This window comes from Hordeum vulgare, chromosome 5H, assembly GCF_904849725.1.
Source record: "Hordeum vulgare subsp. vulgare chromosome 5H, MorexV3_pseudomolecules_assembly, whole genome shotgun sequence".
Classification (NCBI taxonomy): Eukaryota; Viridiplantae; Streptophyta; class Magnoliopsida; order Poales; family Poaceae; genus Hordeum; species Hordeum vulgare.
This window is the reverse complement of record NC_058522.1, coordinates 314,763,736-314,780,916: the sequence shown is the minus strand read 5'-3', so window position 1 is coordinate 314,780,916 and position 17,181 is coordinate 314,763,736. Positions and strand designations below refer to the sequence as shown.

Here is a 17,181-nt window from a genome sequence, read left to right as displayed (position 1 = left end):
TTGCACAACAATGCGTACTATCTAATAGACGCCCAGAAGCCGCAGAAGGGCAAGAGAGATGCCTCCGGCGAGGAAACGGAGCATCCTTGTAATGCGGCACTGCTTCGCCCGTTCTACTTCTAGAACAAGAGACAAAAATGTGTACGTATGGATCCTTTAACTTTTGGGATTCAATGAATGTAGCGGGTGCCTCAAGCCAACACTTGGGGCATACCTTTTCGATTTCCTAAAACAGTTGTCGCCTTAAGTGTAAGTTCCTCGATCCGACTCCTTGGGCTCGGGGGCTTGCTAGCCGGACCGAACTAACCTCCTAGCCGTAGTCGAACACATGGTGCATGTCGAGGAAAATCGTTTGAAGACTTCCCGCACTTCAGTTTTGTAAGCAATGATGTGTACCCAAGTATAATGAGAATAATCATCAACGATGAAAAAAGCCATATAGAGATGCAGCATTGGTTATAGTAGCACGATGAGTAGGTCCAAAGAGATTCATATGAAGCAATTCAAATGGATGATTTGTAGTCATGATAGTCTTCGAGGGGTGTTTGGATCTGGTAATTTTTTTAGACTCACAAGCACCACAGAGATGGTCCTTGAGGAATTTGACAGTTTCGATGCCAATGACATGCTTCTTCTTTGCCAATGTGTGCAAATTCCTCATGCGTGCATGACCAAGTCGTCGATGCCATAACCAGTCTTCTAATGTTTTTGCTAGTAAACATGTGGCTGGTTGAGGACCTGTGAAAAAATCAACAATATACAAGTCCCCTCTCCTAAAGCCTTCGAAGACTTTGGATTTGTCAGATTCCATGATGACTACACATTATATTTTCCAAATATGACAATCATATCAAGATCACAAAGCATTGAGACTGTCATGACATTAAACCCAAGGGATTTGATAAGCATGACTTTGTCCATGTGTCGATCCTTAGAGATAGCCACTTTACCAAGTCCCAATACCTTGCTTTTACCTTTATCAGCGTAAGTAATTTGCTTCAGTGGTGACAGAGTCAGCAGGATATTCATCAATAAGCTTCTATCACCAGTCATGTGATTTGTACATCCACTGTCAAGAACCCACTTTCTGTTCTTGGGTTGATCATCCTGCAGATGAATTAGTACAACTTACCATCTCATATGCTTCAGATTTGAAGAACATGATATCAATTTCATGAGACTTGAATTTCATCACAAACAATAAATTTGAGGACGTGTGAAATGTTAGATCAGAAGTAAATTTGAGGACGTGTGAAATAGTGCACATATTCATGTCCCTTGTAGTTTCCCTGCATATCAGAAGCATTAGTACGAGTATGAGCATAATTTTGGCCATTTGAGGAATTTGATCCTCGTGAAGACTTTGGTCCACGTGAGGAATTTGATCTGGGGTTCCGATTCTTCATTGGTGGTGTCATGAGGACATTCACCTGAAGATTTTCCAAGAAAGTTTTGGGAACCCAAATTTTCCTTAGAGGAGGTCCGTTCCTGTAGCTAGTTCCAACATATCGAGCAAATACTTCACCAGATTGATTTTTGAACAATTTATAGTTGGATTCAAATAACTCATTAGAGGAATAATACATTTCACATGCAAAGCCTGTTAGAGTGGATGGATCAATAGGAGGTCCTTTAGCAGCAACCCATGAGGTTTTGGGGTACTGCTTAGGTTTCCATTATGACCAATCAACGTTCAGTTTCCTATCAAAGGCAATGCCCTCTTTCCTCGGGTTCCTGTTCAGAATCTGCCTTTTGAGCACATCGCAAAGGGTTTGATGCCCTTTGAGACTTTTGTATAAGCCTGTCACATACAATTCCTTCAATCCTGCATTTTCGTCAGTAGCATTTGTGGTTTCCTCAAGTGAAGAATTTGATACCACATGAATAGTTGAAGAATTTGTAGCGATAGAAGCATTTGAGGATTCAGGTGAAGAATTAGGAGTATCACGTTCGATGCATTTCAGACATGGTGGAATGAATTCTTCCTGAGTGGTACTGGTCTGTTGAGCAAGCAATGAATCATTTTCCATTTGAAGATCATCATGGGACATTTTAACTTCTCAAGATCAAGCTTCCTTTGAAGAAATTCATAGGAAAGCTTCTCATGATCGGCCAAGAGTGTACCATAACGGTTTTGAAGACTATCAAATCTAGACTGAAGACTTTGGACATCTTTAGTGAGGATTTGGGCATGATTCATTTCATCATTCAACACATCAACGCTTTTGTCTAGTAGTTTCTGAAGCTTTTCAATAGCACTTTGTTGCTTAGTGGCAATGTTGGCAAGTTTATAGTAGTTCAGTTTTTGATAATCATCAGGTTCACACTCACTAGAGTCACAGGAGGATGTGTGGTTTTGTACCTTTGAACCTTTTGCCATGAAGCAATAGGTTGGAGCGAAGTCATCATCATATTCATCAGTGTTGTTGTCATTTTCTTCAAGGTCGAAGATCAACTTGATGACGAATGTGGTAGCAAGTGCAAGACTTGACACACCAGATTCTGACTCCACTTCAGAACCTTCCTCTTCATCACATTCTTGAGATTCTTCTTCAAAATCCATTTCCTTGCCAATGAGTGCCTGAGCCTTTTTGAAAGTGGTCTTCTTGTGTGATGAGGACTTTGAATATTTCTTATTTTTCTTCGAGTCATCAAAACTTTCATCCTTGTATTTCTTATTTCTTGATTCCTTCACCCGGCGAGGACAGTCAGCAATGTAGTGACCAGATTTCTTGCATTTGTGGCTGGTTCTTTTCTTGTAGTCCTCAGATGAAGATTCTGATTTCCTCATATATTTTCTTGATGACTTTCCGAACTGGCCACGCTTAGTGAACTTCAGGAATTTCCTCACAAGCATAGCAAGTTGCTCCCCAAGTTCTTCAGGATCACCAAGACTGCAGTCAGATTCTTCTTCTTCAGATGAGGAAACAACCTTTGCCTTGAGTGCATGAAGTCTTGAATAGCTTGCTCCATATAGGTCTCTCTTTTTTCTTGTTGGCATTCATGAGTATTGAGTCTCTCAAGAATATCAGCAGGATCAAGCATCTTGTAGTCTCTTTGTTCTTGGATCATTAGAACCAGTGTGTCAAATGATGGATCAAGAGATCGTAACAGTTTCTTCACAACTTCTTGGTTAGTGATGTCTCTGTCTCCTAGAGCTTGCAATTCATTTGAGATGTCAGTGAGGCGATCAAATGTTTCTTGGCAGCCTTCATTGTCAAGCCTCTTGAAACGGTTGAAGAGATTGCGAAGAACATCGACACTAGAGTCACGCTGTGTTGAGACTCCCTCATTGACTTTGGACAGCCTATCCGACATAAGCTTAGATGTGCCCAAAGCACACACTCTGCCATACTGACCTTTGCTGAGGTGGCCACATATGATATTCTTCGCTTGCGAGTCGAGTTGCTTGAACTTCTTCACATCAGCAACAAAGATAGTAGCAGTGATGGAGGGAACGCTATTTTCTACAATGTACAAGAGATCGTTGTCAATTTCTTGAAGATGCATTTGCATCTTGGTCTTCTAGTAGGGAAAGTCCTTTCCTTCGAAGGTAGGACAACCTGCAGTAACCTTGATCATACTTGCGGTCGACATAACTAAAACTCCAGGCGGTTAAACCAAAATCATAAAAAACAAGGGAGTACCTTGCTCTGATACCAATTGAAAGTGCGTTATATCGACTAGAGGGGGGTGAATAAGCGATTTTTACAAATTCATCATTGAGGAAATTCCTAGTGAGGAAAGTCCTCAGTCATGAACTGAGTACAGCGGAAATAGTACTTAGTCAGAAGTACAAAAACGTCTACATCAAAGTACTCAACTTGAATTAAGATAATCGGTTTGCACACGTCATGAGTACAGGATAAGCAAGTGGTGAATAACTCATTTGAAGAATTTGAGGTGAGAAATTCAGAGAAAGTCTTCAGTCAAATTCTTCAAACAGTACAGCTGAAAGTCTTCAACATGCAACTGAGGAAATGAGACGAGTTGAAGAAATAGAACTAGTAGCTTGATGAAGACATTTTTTGATGACCCAGTTCCAACTTTTGTGACAGTTGTACGTATGGTTTGGAGCGGCTTGCTATTCAAACCAAAGGACACACAGTCCCTTCCGTATTCTCCTTGAGCTAAGGACACACAGTCCTCACCCAACACTCGTGGTAAGTCTCCAAGGCAGACTTCCAAACCCTCACAAACTCGGTCACTGATGATCCACAATTGACTGATCGATGCTCTAGACCATGACGCCTAGCCGTCTGGAGGATGCACAGTCCTCAAAGGTATCAAGCATCAGTTCCACACAGGAATAACTTTTTCAGTGATGCTCAATCACTTGGGTTTTGGTTTGGGTTTGGGTGTTTGTGGTATTTCTCACTTGTTGATTTTTGCTCAAAGGTGTTGAGGAATTTGGGTTGCTCTAAATGACTAGTGTCAGTTTCTCTCAGAGCACCCAACCAGCTAGTGGTTGTGGCGGGCGGCTATTTATAGCCTCGGGAGCATCCCGACATGATTTGACATAAATGCCCTTAATGATATGACCATAGGGTGGATAAGATTTGGGACGGGTGGCACGTGGCGCGGCAACGGTCGGAACTTTCAACTGTGTGAATCATCATGTCTCTCATGTTCCTCACTCTGAGGATTTGGTAGGTGTAGGTTTGGGTTGAGCATCATGAGGAAATTATTTCCATAGTTTTACCTCAACCCCCATTAACAGTACGATGTTCATATGACTCGAGAGTAAAAAAATGAAACAGAAAGAGTAAACTTCAAGCTTCAAAGTCTTAATAGTATTTTCTTCGGGACACACCGAATTCCTAATCTTCAATGTCTTCATTAGGAATATCATTTTCTTCGCAATTTCTTCGCAGTCAAAGTCTTCAAGGAATGACCAGAGTCTTCACCCGAAGACATACATTTTTAGGGGTCGATATTCATCGAATAACTCAATCTCCTCAACGACTTATAGAGCGTGTGTACACTTACAAACTTATCAGTATCTTAACCTATAAGTCTTCAAATCACAAAAATCACTAAGGGGCACTAGATGCACTTACAAATACCTTCAAAAACCGCGTCGGGTGCCACTAATGCCCCGCGGGAGACGGTGTTGAGCTAGGTAACCGCTTGAGAAAGAAGTGGTGTACTGAGGCAAGTGAGTGTGTTATTTTTGAAAACGGATTGGTTTAAGTTGCGATCGTTACTCCAACCTTACATGTAAGACAATGACGCCCCATATGGGACGGGGATTTGTTGATTACTGTGGTTGGTGCTGGCTGAGAGCGTGCATTACTAGTGGTGGGAGTGACATGGTAACTCTCGATAAGAGGTCATGCCAAGAAAGGACGACCATGGGCTGTTTTCACACAGACCAGGCACACCGTTGCATGCCCTCATGGATGATACTTGTGGTGTACATCATGAGGGATGGTACCAACGAGTGGACACTTGGTTAGTATCGTCATGGGAAATGCATTGTTCGAGTACTTACCTCGGGTACGAAAAATACCGCGAGTCGTGGATTGACATGGAAGTTTCCCAAGTCTTGTGGGTAAAGTGTGCAACCTCTACACAGTGTAAAATTATTCGAATAGCCGTGTCTACAGTCAATGACAGTTGGATGACCGCTCTTGGGCTACGTCCATGGTTTCCAAACTTGGTGTGCGTGTGTGAAAAAGGTGATACCTGAGCTAAGTGAGATGACTTAACATGATGATTGAACATGAGACGTTCAACCCCTGCTTACATTGATATCTATAAGTTGTTCATATGGATATCTGCAACTTCATGTTGCACGCTCTTACAAGATACATTGACCATGTCATTGCACTTAAAGTTAGCTTCCTACAACTTACCTACTTAGTGCTATATCATGCATTGTTATTGCCTTGTTCCAGAACATGGGTTGCTTGCGAGTACATTCAAAGTACTCATTGGCTTGCCATTGGTTATTTTATTGTCCAGGCATGAGAGAAGAGGATATGATGAAGATCACCTTAATGACGTATGTGCAAGCTAGGATGCTTCCTAGTCAGAAACTTGTAGGGTTATGGCCGATGGTATGGGTTCACACTATTGATGAAGATTTCCCGCTGCAAATATATGAAGACCTAGCCATAAAGGCCATATTCGAGTAAAACAATACATAATGGATGTAAGACTCTTGTAATTCAGTTTATGTGTGTTTAGTGAGCATTGATCTTTGAGATCACTATGCACGTAGATTGAGTGATCACGACTTATGAGTCGGGGTCCCCACAAAGTGTTTGTTTCTTTTGTGTGCACTTGCTGAAGATGGGGGCCGGTTGTTACTCCTATTGGTTCGATAAACCTCGGTTCTCTATTGAGGGAAATACTTACCTATATTATGCTGCATCACCCATTCCTCTTCACGGAACCAACACATATCACAAGCACCACGTTCCTGCCGGAACGCTCGGCCTCCGAGCTCTCCTCGGTCGCTTGTGGGAAAAGGCACTTCCTTGCGAGGGAGAGGTGACCGTCGATGTATGGTCATAGTATCGAAGGCCTTGGCTTCTTCCACATCAAGGTTCCAGATCTCCCTCCTCCCGTGCCCTCGCTCGAGGCGATTGTGACGGTGATCGGCGAGGGCACGACCTCCTCGAAGATGATTGAGGCAGAGCTCAACCACCTTTACTGATGTTAGTAGGGCTGTCGGGTGACTCCGATGGCGGATAATGAGTTCACGGTGGTCTTCCCTGATGCGGTCAGCCATGGCTACGCCACCCGCAGCGCAAACATCACCCTCGCTCTAAACAAGCTCGTGGTGGACATCTCGGCGGTGACCCATGACGCTATCGCGGTTGCACTCCTCGACACGGCTCGGGTACTTGTAGGATCCTAAGTATGTGTAGAGGGGGCGGGGTGGTTAGTTTAGTTGACCAAATAAAAACTTAGTTTTTTCCAATTTTAAAAGTTGGCAAGTTTTAGCAATTATCCCAAGTCGTTCACCGCTAGTCCTACATGTGCATTTTACCTCCGAGTTTTAGGACTTACTTGACACACTTGAAATACTTTTAGGACCCATGATGAACGACTTGCTCACATTTAGGACCCGCGGTGAACGGTTTCAAACTTTTAAGACCTATTTGACACACTTGGAATATTTTTAGGACCTTTAATGTATTTTACTCTTCTTTAAATGCATTTATAAGAACTCCCAAAAATTTGAAAACGCGAACATTTTGAAAAAAAATTGTGGAGCAAATGTAGAAATGGGAAGATTTTTCGAAACTCCCAAACATAATTTGAAAATGTGAACATTTTTTAACTTATAGATCTTTTTGAAAAGCAGGCAATTTTTACAAAATAAAGTATTTTCTTTGAATTTGTGAACAAAAGTTAATAACAAGAATATTTTCTGAACTTCTGATTTTTTTTTGAGAAGTACAAACATTTTTTGAAAATCCTGGACAACAAAACAGTAAAACCCAACGATTTATAAAAATAGAAAAAGTAAGGGAAGAAAGAAAATCAAAATTGAAATGAGAGGAAAGAAAAGAAAATAAAAAAGTGGAAGATTTTTTGAAATTCCTAGACATTTATTTAATTTTTGAACATATTTTAAGAAGTGGAACATTTTTAAACTCCCAATTTTTTTAAAAAAACCGAACAATTTTCATAACCGTGAACAGTTTTTTAAACTCCTGAAATAAATTCAAAAACACGAACAATGTTTGATAACACGAACATTTTTTTCTGAAATACATACATTTTCTGAATCTCCCAACAATAATTTGGAAATGCGAATATTTTTGAAATTCGTAAACATTTTCTGAAACGCAAACATTTTTAAAATTTCTGAACAAAAATATGAAATCATGAAAAATGTAAGATTTCGTAAAAAACTTTACAAAAACTTAAATGCATGAACATTTTTTGAAATCATTGAACATTTTTTAAACTCACGAACAAAATTGATAAACACAATATTTGTTTTGAAACACAAACATTTTGAAGTTCTATTATTTTTGGAATTTTGGACATTTTTGATATTTCTGATAAAAATGTACAAAACAGTTTTTTTTAATTTGGAACATTTTTTGAAACATTTTTTAAATTTCTTAATCAAAATTGAAAAGAAATAACGTGAAGAAAGTAAGATGAAAAAAGGAGAAACAGAAAAAGAAGCAGAAAAAAACGAAAAACAGAAATCAAGTGAAGAACAGAATATATACCCATTAATAAAGTAAATTGATATTCTTTTTGTTTTTTAATAATACATGAGGTGGTACTAATTTAAAGTGATATTTTTGTTTCGTCCCACTTAGATGATTTTTTGCTATTTGAGGAGGTACTAAAAATTCGGGGAGCTCCTACCTGCCGCTCATTGCGGCAGGGAGCTCCACCGCCGCATAGGAGGGCTACCCTAATGGGCCGGCCCAGTATTTTCTGTTACTATTCTCCTTCACTGCTTTTTGTATTTTAACTTTTTCGGTTTTTTATTTTTCCTTCATTTTTTATTTAAAGCAAAACATTTTTCTAATTTAAACAAAAATTTTCAAAAAAGGTGAATAAATTTATAAGCGTGAACATTTTTTGAATCCTAAGAACAAAATTTTGAAAAATCCGAAACAAGTTTGAAAGCGCAAACACATTTTCAAGCACAAACATTTTCTGAATTACGAGAAGAAACTTTTTTAAACAGGAATATTTTTTAAAATATGTGCAAAATCGTTTTTCAAATTCTGGAACATTTTTTTAAATTCCGTATAATTTCCAGATTCTGATTTGTTTTCAAATTCCGGAACATTTGTTTAAAATCCAGAACATTTCTTCAAATATGGAGAATTTTTTCAAATTTTGGAACATTTTTAAAATTCCGAAACATTTTTCAAATTCTGGAGCATTTTTTGAAATTGTAGAACATTTTTTCGAATTCCAAAGCATTTTTACAAATTTAGGAACATTTTTTCAAATTCCAGAAGATTTTTACAAATTCCGGAACATTTTTCCAAAATTTAGAACATTTTTCAAGTTTCGGAACATTTTTTCAAATACCAGCACATTTTTTCAAATTCGTGAACAGTTTTTTAAATGCCAGAATATTTCTATATACTCTGTAACATTTTTTCAAATTTCGGAACATTGTTTCAAATGCCGGAACATTTTTTCAAATCCAGAAAAAATATTTCAAACTCCGAAACATTTTTTCAAAATCCGAAACAATTTTTTTACATTCTGGAACATGTTTTCATATTCCAAACATTTTCCAAAGTATGGAACATTTTTTCAAATTCCAAAACATTTTTCAATTTCCGAAACATTTTTTGAAAATTCAGAACAATTTTGAAACAGAAACAAAAAAAGAAACAAAAAAGAATAAAGAAAAAAGAAAAACCGGTTTAGGGAATCTTCTAAAAAGTTCCTAAAACCAAAAAAAAGACTGAAAACCTCTAGAAGGTTCCCAAAACCGGAAACACATTGAGACGGTTAAACGGGCCGGCCCAATCCTGATGACCAGTCGTTCTTCAGTTGCGGTATTTTGACGCAACGCGCGTCAAATAGGGATTTCCAAATATTTGTCCGTACGTTGTCTTCGTGATGTTCAGCTCGGTCAATTTTGGGTCTAGCAACGAGCCAAGCAAGTGGCCTTTCAACTGAAGTTCTTTTATGGATTGTGAACAAGTAAGTTGACTTTTTAGGTGTACAAGAGCTGTTAGGATCGAACTTACCAGCTCTGCTCTTGTCCCACCTCGCTTATTTAGATATGATTCTATCAGTTCATATACGTAATCTGTTTGAAGGATCAACAAGCAGAATTGGGCACTCAAGGAAAGGAGGGGAAAAAGAATTAAACTCATGAGCTGATCCCTTTCGCTAGGCCGGCTAGGCAAGTGGGCTGTGGCTGGCTATGTGTTTGTGCTCCTCTCTTCTGCTATTTTTTTTTTCTGTTTAGAAATAAACAAAGAACTACTCCCCCCGTTCCTAAATATAAGTCTTTTAAGAGATTTCATTAGAAGTCTACATACGGAGCAAAATGAATGAATCTACACTCTAAAGTATGTCTATATACATTCGTATGTAGTCTATTAGTGAAATCTATAGAAAGACTTATATTTAGGAACGGAGGGAGTAGAAGACAAGCACAAAGGGGTTTGGAGAAGAGTTTTGAAGTGAGGACAAATTCCCTGGACTACTTTAAATATGTATATTGGGAAGATAATGTTTTGTCATGATGGAATCATATTAATCAAACTCATTTAAATTCAATTCAAATGAGTTAGAACTAGAAGTTCGATTTAGGATTTCTGAAAAATGATGAAAATTTGTGGGTGGCTTTAACAAATGCAGAAAGATTTATGGGAAAGGTTTGGATACTAAACTTGGAGTAGAACTTTAATGTGAATTTTGGAAAAGGTTCAAAATAATTTGGGAAAGCAATCTATACATTTTATCTATATTTGCACCTTTACCCTAGAGAGGAATATTTCTTCGTTTAAACGTGAGACACGAGTCCAAAGTCTGAACCATATAGTTTCTTCTTAGACTCGGGAAATACAGGACATCATGTTATATTAGAAACGTGGATTTTTTTTCGCTTCCGTTACAACGCACGAGCCTTTTTTCTAGTAAATAGAAAAAGAAACAACACAGAAGAAACTTGGCCGCACTGTGCAAAGCTGGAAATGGCCGGGCCAACTAGCCTCCCTTGCATCCGCCCTTGTGCGAAACCTCGACCATTCGCCGCAGCAAGCGGCGAATAGGATTTTCCCTCCTGAAAGTCTCTCGATTATAGACGCTGGACCTGAGCCCATGCGGCCTCGCAATTAGTAGGTCAGAACCAGCCCAGCTATCTACGAGCAGTAGTGACGTTTACGCATCACCGAATGAAATGAATCAATCGTATGGCCCGTCTGTTTCTCCCGTATGACAAGCCCGCCCCACCGGAACGTGGGCCCACCTGTCATCCAAGGAAACATCGGGGTGGCACAAGCGGCTCTGCTCCAGTGACGAGCCGGAACGGGATTCCATCCCCCCAAAGCCGAAAATTTGGAGTTCGAAAATCGAAAGACGCGAGCCGTTCCCTCCCAAAACCAAAATCCCGAAATCCTCCCGCGCTCGCCGCTCCCACAAAGCGCCCCCAATCCAAACTCCATTCCCAGATCTCGAGCATTCCTCTCCACCCCTCCCCTCCCCTCCCCTCCACCCAAAATTCTCGATCTCGATCCCCCCTCGTTGATGCGCCAATGGTGCGGGAGCTCCGCGCCGACTCCTTCTACGCCCGCCTCCGCGCCGCCGCCGCCGCCGCCGCGGCGGCCGCCTCCTCCCCGCTGCTGATCCTCCCATCCGCGGCCGACGCCGACTCCCTCTGCGCGCTCAAGGCGCTCGCCCACGTCCTCTCCGCCGACTCCATCCGCTTCTCCATCTACCCCGTCGCCTCCGCCGCCGCCGCCGCCACCCTCCTCGCCTCCTTCTCCGCGTCCCAGCCGCTCTGTCTGCTCCTCATCAACTGGGGCGCGCACCGCGACCTCCGCGGCATCCTGCCCCCCGCCTCCACCGCGTTCGTCGTCGACTCCCACCGCCCCGTCCACCTCCACAACCTCGCCGCCGCCAACGACCGCGTCGTCGTGCTGTTCTCCACCGACGACGAGCACACCGCCGACCTCTCCTATGATTTCGACGTTTCCGCCCTCGCCAACGCCTCCGACCTCACCGCCGACGGGGACGCCGACGAGCACCTCCGTGTCTCGGAGGAGGACGAGGACTCTGACGCCTCCGACTCCGATTCTGATGCCGAGGGAGGGAGAAGGAAGAGGCGGCGGCTCTCGGACGATGGGGAGGAGGCGGACGGCGACCCGGAGAGGCTGTTCGGCAAGCTGCGGAGGGAGTACTACCGCCTCGGCACCTTCCACGGGAAGCCTTCGGGGTGCCTCATGTACGAGCTCGCCCACGCGCTCCGCAGGAACACCAACGAGCTCCTCTGGCTCGCCTGCGTCTCCCTCACTGACCAGTTCGTCCACGAGCGCATCACCAACGAGCGCTACCAGGCTGCCGTCATGGAGCTCGAGCAGCACATCAATGGATCAGGCAACCTCGACCCGTCCGGCCTCGGGTCGGTGGTGACGCTCAAGGATGGAACCAAGATCCGGGCGCCGGAGGCCTCCCGCATCGCCTATGAGGACGAGCCAAGGCTGATGCTGCTGCGGGAGTGGAGTTTGTTCGACTCCATGCTCTGCTCCTCATATGTCGCGACCAAGCTCAAGACCTGGAGCGACAACGGGCTGAAGAAGCTGAAGCTGCTCCTAGCGAGGATGGGGTTCCCGCTCGCCGACTGCCAGAAGAGGTTCCAGTACATGAGCATGGAGGTCAAGCGCAAGATGCGCGATGAGTTTGATCGGTTCCTGCCTGAGTATGGGCTCACTGAGTTCTACTACCGGAGCTTCCTGAGGGTGCACGGTTACAGGTCCAAGGTGTCTGCTGCGGATGTTGTCTATGGCGTCACAGCTTTGCTTGAATCCCTCAATGCCGAGTCCAAGGACTCAAAGGAGTCCTGTGCTGCTGAGCAATTTTGGGTTGCATACTCTGCGTTGTCGCTGAGCAATGTGGATCAGCTGCGAAAAGGAATGCAATCTGCAATTGAGATACAGATGGCGATACTGAGGCAGGGAAGCTCAGCCATCACCAAGAGTGGATTCATCCGGAGTGCTAAGAAGTTCCGGTGGGTGAAGCTTGATGATCCAGTGGACACTGCTAAGCTGTGCCATCCACAGGCGCTTACTAAATTCTGTTTCTTCCTGATGGATGCACTAAAGGAGAGGGGTGCAAGGATGAAGCCACTAATCTGTGCCTGCTTAGCAAGGGAGCCTGAGAAGGTGTTGGTCATTGGTGTATGTGGGAAGCCAAGGCTCGGGGCAGTTCAGGGGAACGCGTTTGGTAATGCATTTAGGTCAGCGGCAGAGGAGATCGGTGCAGATTATTTCCATGACATGTTTGAGTCATCATGGATTGTTCTTGATGTTGTTGCTGTCAGTTCTTTCATGATTCGGTTAACAGAGAAGCTTTGATGCCATGTGCTCGCCCCACGCTGATGATTCTTTCATTCCCAAGATGGGAAATCCGAGGCTTGTGCTCTCTAAATAAAGGAGGTTGACTAGTTGATGATGGTGGTGCATGCCATGTTGCTCACCTGATATTTTCACCAAATTACAGATAGCAGCCTGACAAACATTGTAATTTGCAACATCTGAGTTGCTTGGCAATCATGTTTTTAGTGATAGAGGAGAGGCTGTTCCACTCTCCAACTGCCCCATTAGCAAAGGATAATCCATCAGATTCAGATGCCAACCTGATTCTGACCTACAAGGGGCAAGGTACACTTGCTTACTGGTTTCTCTACCTGATAGAATGGATGTTAGTATCTGTACTTGCATAAGCATGCAGCTTTTATTGTAGGATAATGTTGTATTCGTTTCTGTATCAATAAAGTTGTTTCAAGTTTTTAGTGTGCAAACTAACACGCGTTGCTCTACTCTATGTTACCATTGTCTACCTGACAGAATTGATGTTTGTAAACAATTTTTAGCTTAGCTACTTAAAATCATACTTACAAAGTTTCATACCATTCTTACAATGAGAGCAAGCAAATTTGAACAGGACTTCTGTTACAGAGGGCCAATTTATCATGTCTTTCACAGGGTTATGGACTTACTGTGATTTTTCTGCCCAAATGTCCTGAACCTGTAATTAATCTGAACTCTGAAAGAACAAGTGTCATAGGGTACTTTACAAGACATCTAACTTGCAACTGGGGTGATTCAGAGGCCCTGTTGGCTGATTTGTGATGTTGTTACAGTGATTTGATTCATTCATGTGCTCGTATACTGTTGATGAAAATCCTTACTGTGTTGTTAGAAAATCATGGTTTTATCTTGAACCAGACAAACTCATAGATCTTTGATGAGTGCAGAGATGTCAACACATGGTGTTTGTCAGTGATCTTTCATCTATAAAGTTAGTATAAGGACACTGTCCGTGCACAGATCCAACTGGTGCTATGTATGAACATTCTGCAGTGTTCTATGCTTGACATTTGTTTGTGGTAGATCATCAGGACTAGTCACTGCTATTCCTCTATTCCTGTCCCACCTTTTCTTGTCCAGATCATAGTGGCCAGTTCAGGGACACCTCCCCTGGGCTCCTTTGATTTGCATAGGATTTTTGGAGGATTAGAATCCTTAGGACCTTTTCCTATATTCGTTGTTTTATTCGTAGGATTAAATCCTTATGATTTCTCCTAAGGAATCATTTGTACTGCATTCCTTGTGGCAGGTAGGTTTTGCTACTTTACACTTTGGCAGTTCTACATACAGCCCCCATCATAGTTTAATGAGATAGAATTCCTTGAGGATACCGTTGATGCGTTGTAGAATGCAGTCATGGTGGGCTGCCTAAGATTGTATCACTTGTGACCTCGTGGGCCAATTCACTGAGCAGGATTGCAATCCTGATAAGCCAAATGTAAGTTCGTCTTCTTTCCACATAGCTGCACTTGGTTTGTTATAAGCCAAATATTTCTTCCAGACCATCACTGCCCAGTCCTTCTCAAATCAATCACTGCACATTTCTTCCCAAATCATCAGTACACAATGGTATCATAAATTTTACAGGGCAGTATATTGTTCGGATTTTAGACTTCTATTTACAGTTTTCTCCGCACAAAAATGCCCCCTCCAAGAGTTTTCTGTCCGCATCTTCCTATTCTAGGTCTATGGAGAATGTGAAACCGAGTTTTGATAAAGGTTGATGGATGTTGCCAACCGCTTAGCTAAGTTTGATGAGTACACATGCCACATATGGAGAGTTGATGTCTTGACCAATGTTCGAAAAAGCGGAAAGTGTAAGCGAAGCGGAAGGCCACAGCTTAGAGCAATGGACGCTTAAGGGCAGCTTAATCGCACTTAAGCGTTTTTTGAAATTGGCTAGAATTTGACAGATTTTGAAAAATATACAGAGGAAAATAGGAAACATGGCACATGTGTAATTGAATAGCCATCTAAAATACAGTTCACACCATAGCGAATACACATTAAGTTCACATGGCAAGCAAAATAACAACTAAAATGCAGTTCAGTTCAAATAGTCATAGCCTAATAGAGATCATGTGGCCATAATTTTGCCAGCATACGAAGGAAATAGTTCCCAAACAGAGCCTAATAATAAGATAAATGGGATATTGCCATTATTGCGCAAGCAGACAAGCAAAAGTAGTTCATAAAAAAACGCTTAATCTACTCCCTCCGTTCCTAAATATAAGTCTTTTTAGAGGTTCCACTAAAAGACTACATATGGATGTATATAGACATATTTTAGAGTGTAGATTCACTCATTTTGTTCCGTATATAGTCCCCTAGTAAAATCTCTAAAAGACTTATATTTAGGAACGGAGGGAGTACCGCTTAGGGCAAAAGCGAAGCTCTGCCATCGCTCAACACAAGGGTCGCTTAAAAACACTTTCTTGAACACTGGTCTTGACTGACAAAGACATCAAATGATGTACTGTGCACTGTTACCCTGGGTTGCTATCAGTATATCAGATGGTGTCCCATCTGATTGGAAACTGTGAACAGTCTTAGACCACATCTTGAAGTGAGCTTTGTACCGTTGGTGCTACTTTGTTTGCATCAATCAGAAAGTCTGTTTCGACAAAATATATCCACATGTTGCTTACTGCCTATGTTTTTTTTTGTGTTGTTTGACATGCTGGGCTTCTTTAGATTAAGCTGGTCGTTCTCAATTACTGAACCACACAATTCATTGTGCAATTCGATACTTTTATCAGCTTTATGGAATTGCAATCAACTGGTGGACCCATCCCAATTCCTTGCAACTGGATAGTTATTAGTGTGATGCTACCCTATTAAAATTTTGATTGACGGGCAGAACCTGGGCATGGGCAGCCTGGCCCAACGACCCAGCCCGAAAAACCCGGGGCGGGTCGGGTCAGGCTTTATGTTTGGGCTGGGCTTGGGCTTGATTTTTGGCCCGGCGTGTATTCGTGCCGGGCTTGGGCTTGAGAAATTAGGTAGTTTACACGGAGGCCTGATCCGGCCCGGCCCGGAACTACTCTTTTTAGTCTCTTTGGGCTGGGATTGGGTCTGATTTTCCATTTTTTCGCTTGGGACGGGTTGGGCTCAGGCCTGGACTTTGCCTGTCGGGCTTTTACAAGCCCGGTCAGAAACCTGGCCCGGCCCGAGGAATGCCCAGGTCTAAATGCTGCAAATAAGTCATGATCATGCTGGCATTGCAATGTTAGCCCATACTGCAACTGTACCTCCTTACCTTTTTCTAGAGGGAAATGCACCTCATCAAGTATTTACCTTGATGTGTAGATGTATAGAAGTACAAATTGATGGTTAACTTTAAAGAGCAACTAGGCTGAGCATAAAACAACTTCCTCTTGGCTTTCAGAGTACAATGGCCGTTAACTTAAAATCATACTCCCTCTGTCCCGAAATAAGTGACTCAATTTTATACTAACTTTAGTATAAGTTAGTACAAAATTGAGTCACTTATTTTAAGACGGAGGGAGTACATCAGAAGCCTTAATGGAGTTCTCCATTGGTTGGTAGTCTACAACAGAAGTCAACCCCATCTTTCTTGATAAATGAATCAATCAATAATCAAACCAGTCAGTTAGGACATTTATGGCACTAACTTTGCTTATGTTGGTGAAAAACAATTCTTGAGTTACTGATTTTTTGGTTGCTCTATTTGTGCTGATGTTTCCGATGCTTTCCATTTCCTCTCTTTTCACTTTAAGACGCAAAAATGATGTTAAAATCTGTTCAACCCCTAGGCAACTCTATCATTTGTTCCTTTAAAACTAATTTTGATTCAAGTTGATGGTGTTCTGAGATTGCTTGTTCAGTTCTTGAAAGGTTATTGTGCTGAAGGTTTCCACACAAGCAAGGTGTTTTTTTTTTTGAGAGAAGGGTGTAGAAAATAACCAGTTTTGGTTTGCACTAGCTACAATTCTTGTAAATCAGAGGAATATTGACTATCTTATCCTTAACCTCATAGAGAAGTCTGGGAAGTGGGAACTTATGTTACTACCGCTTCGTGACAGCTTTTGAGTCTCGTCATAACTGACAGATGATAGCCACACATCCCAGACTTCTTATTTCTCAAAATGTACAATCAACTGATGGGCCCGCA

The 17,181-nt window shown here is 42.1% G+C and overlaps 1 protein-coding gene across 1 annotated transcript; it reads left to right on the top strand.

The window, feature by feature from the left end:
* The first annotated feature begins 11,198 nt into the window (after positions 1–11,198).
* LOC123452042 (cell division control protein 45 homolog) lies at positions 11,199–13,477 on the top strand. The gene has a single exon (XM_045128616.1). It carries the CDS (start codon positions 11,214–11,216, stop codon positions 13,029–13,031), a length of 1,818 nt encoding a protein of 605 aa, XP_044984551.1. The 5' UTR covers positions 11,199–11,213; the 3' UTR covers positions 13,032–13,477.
* Positions 13,478–17,181: the final 3,704 nt, after the last annotated feature.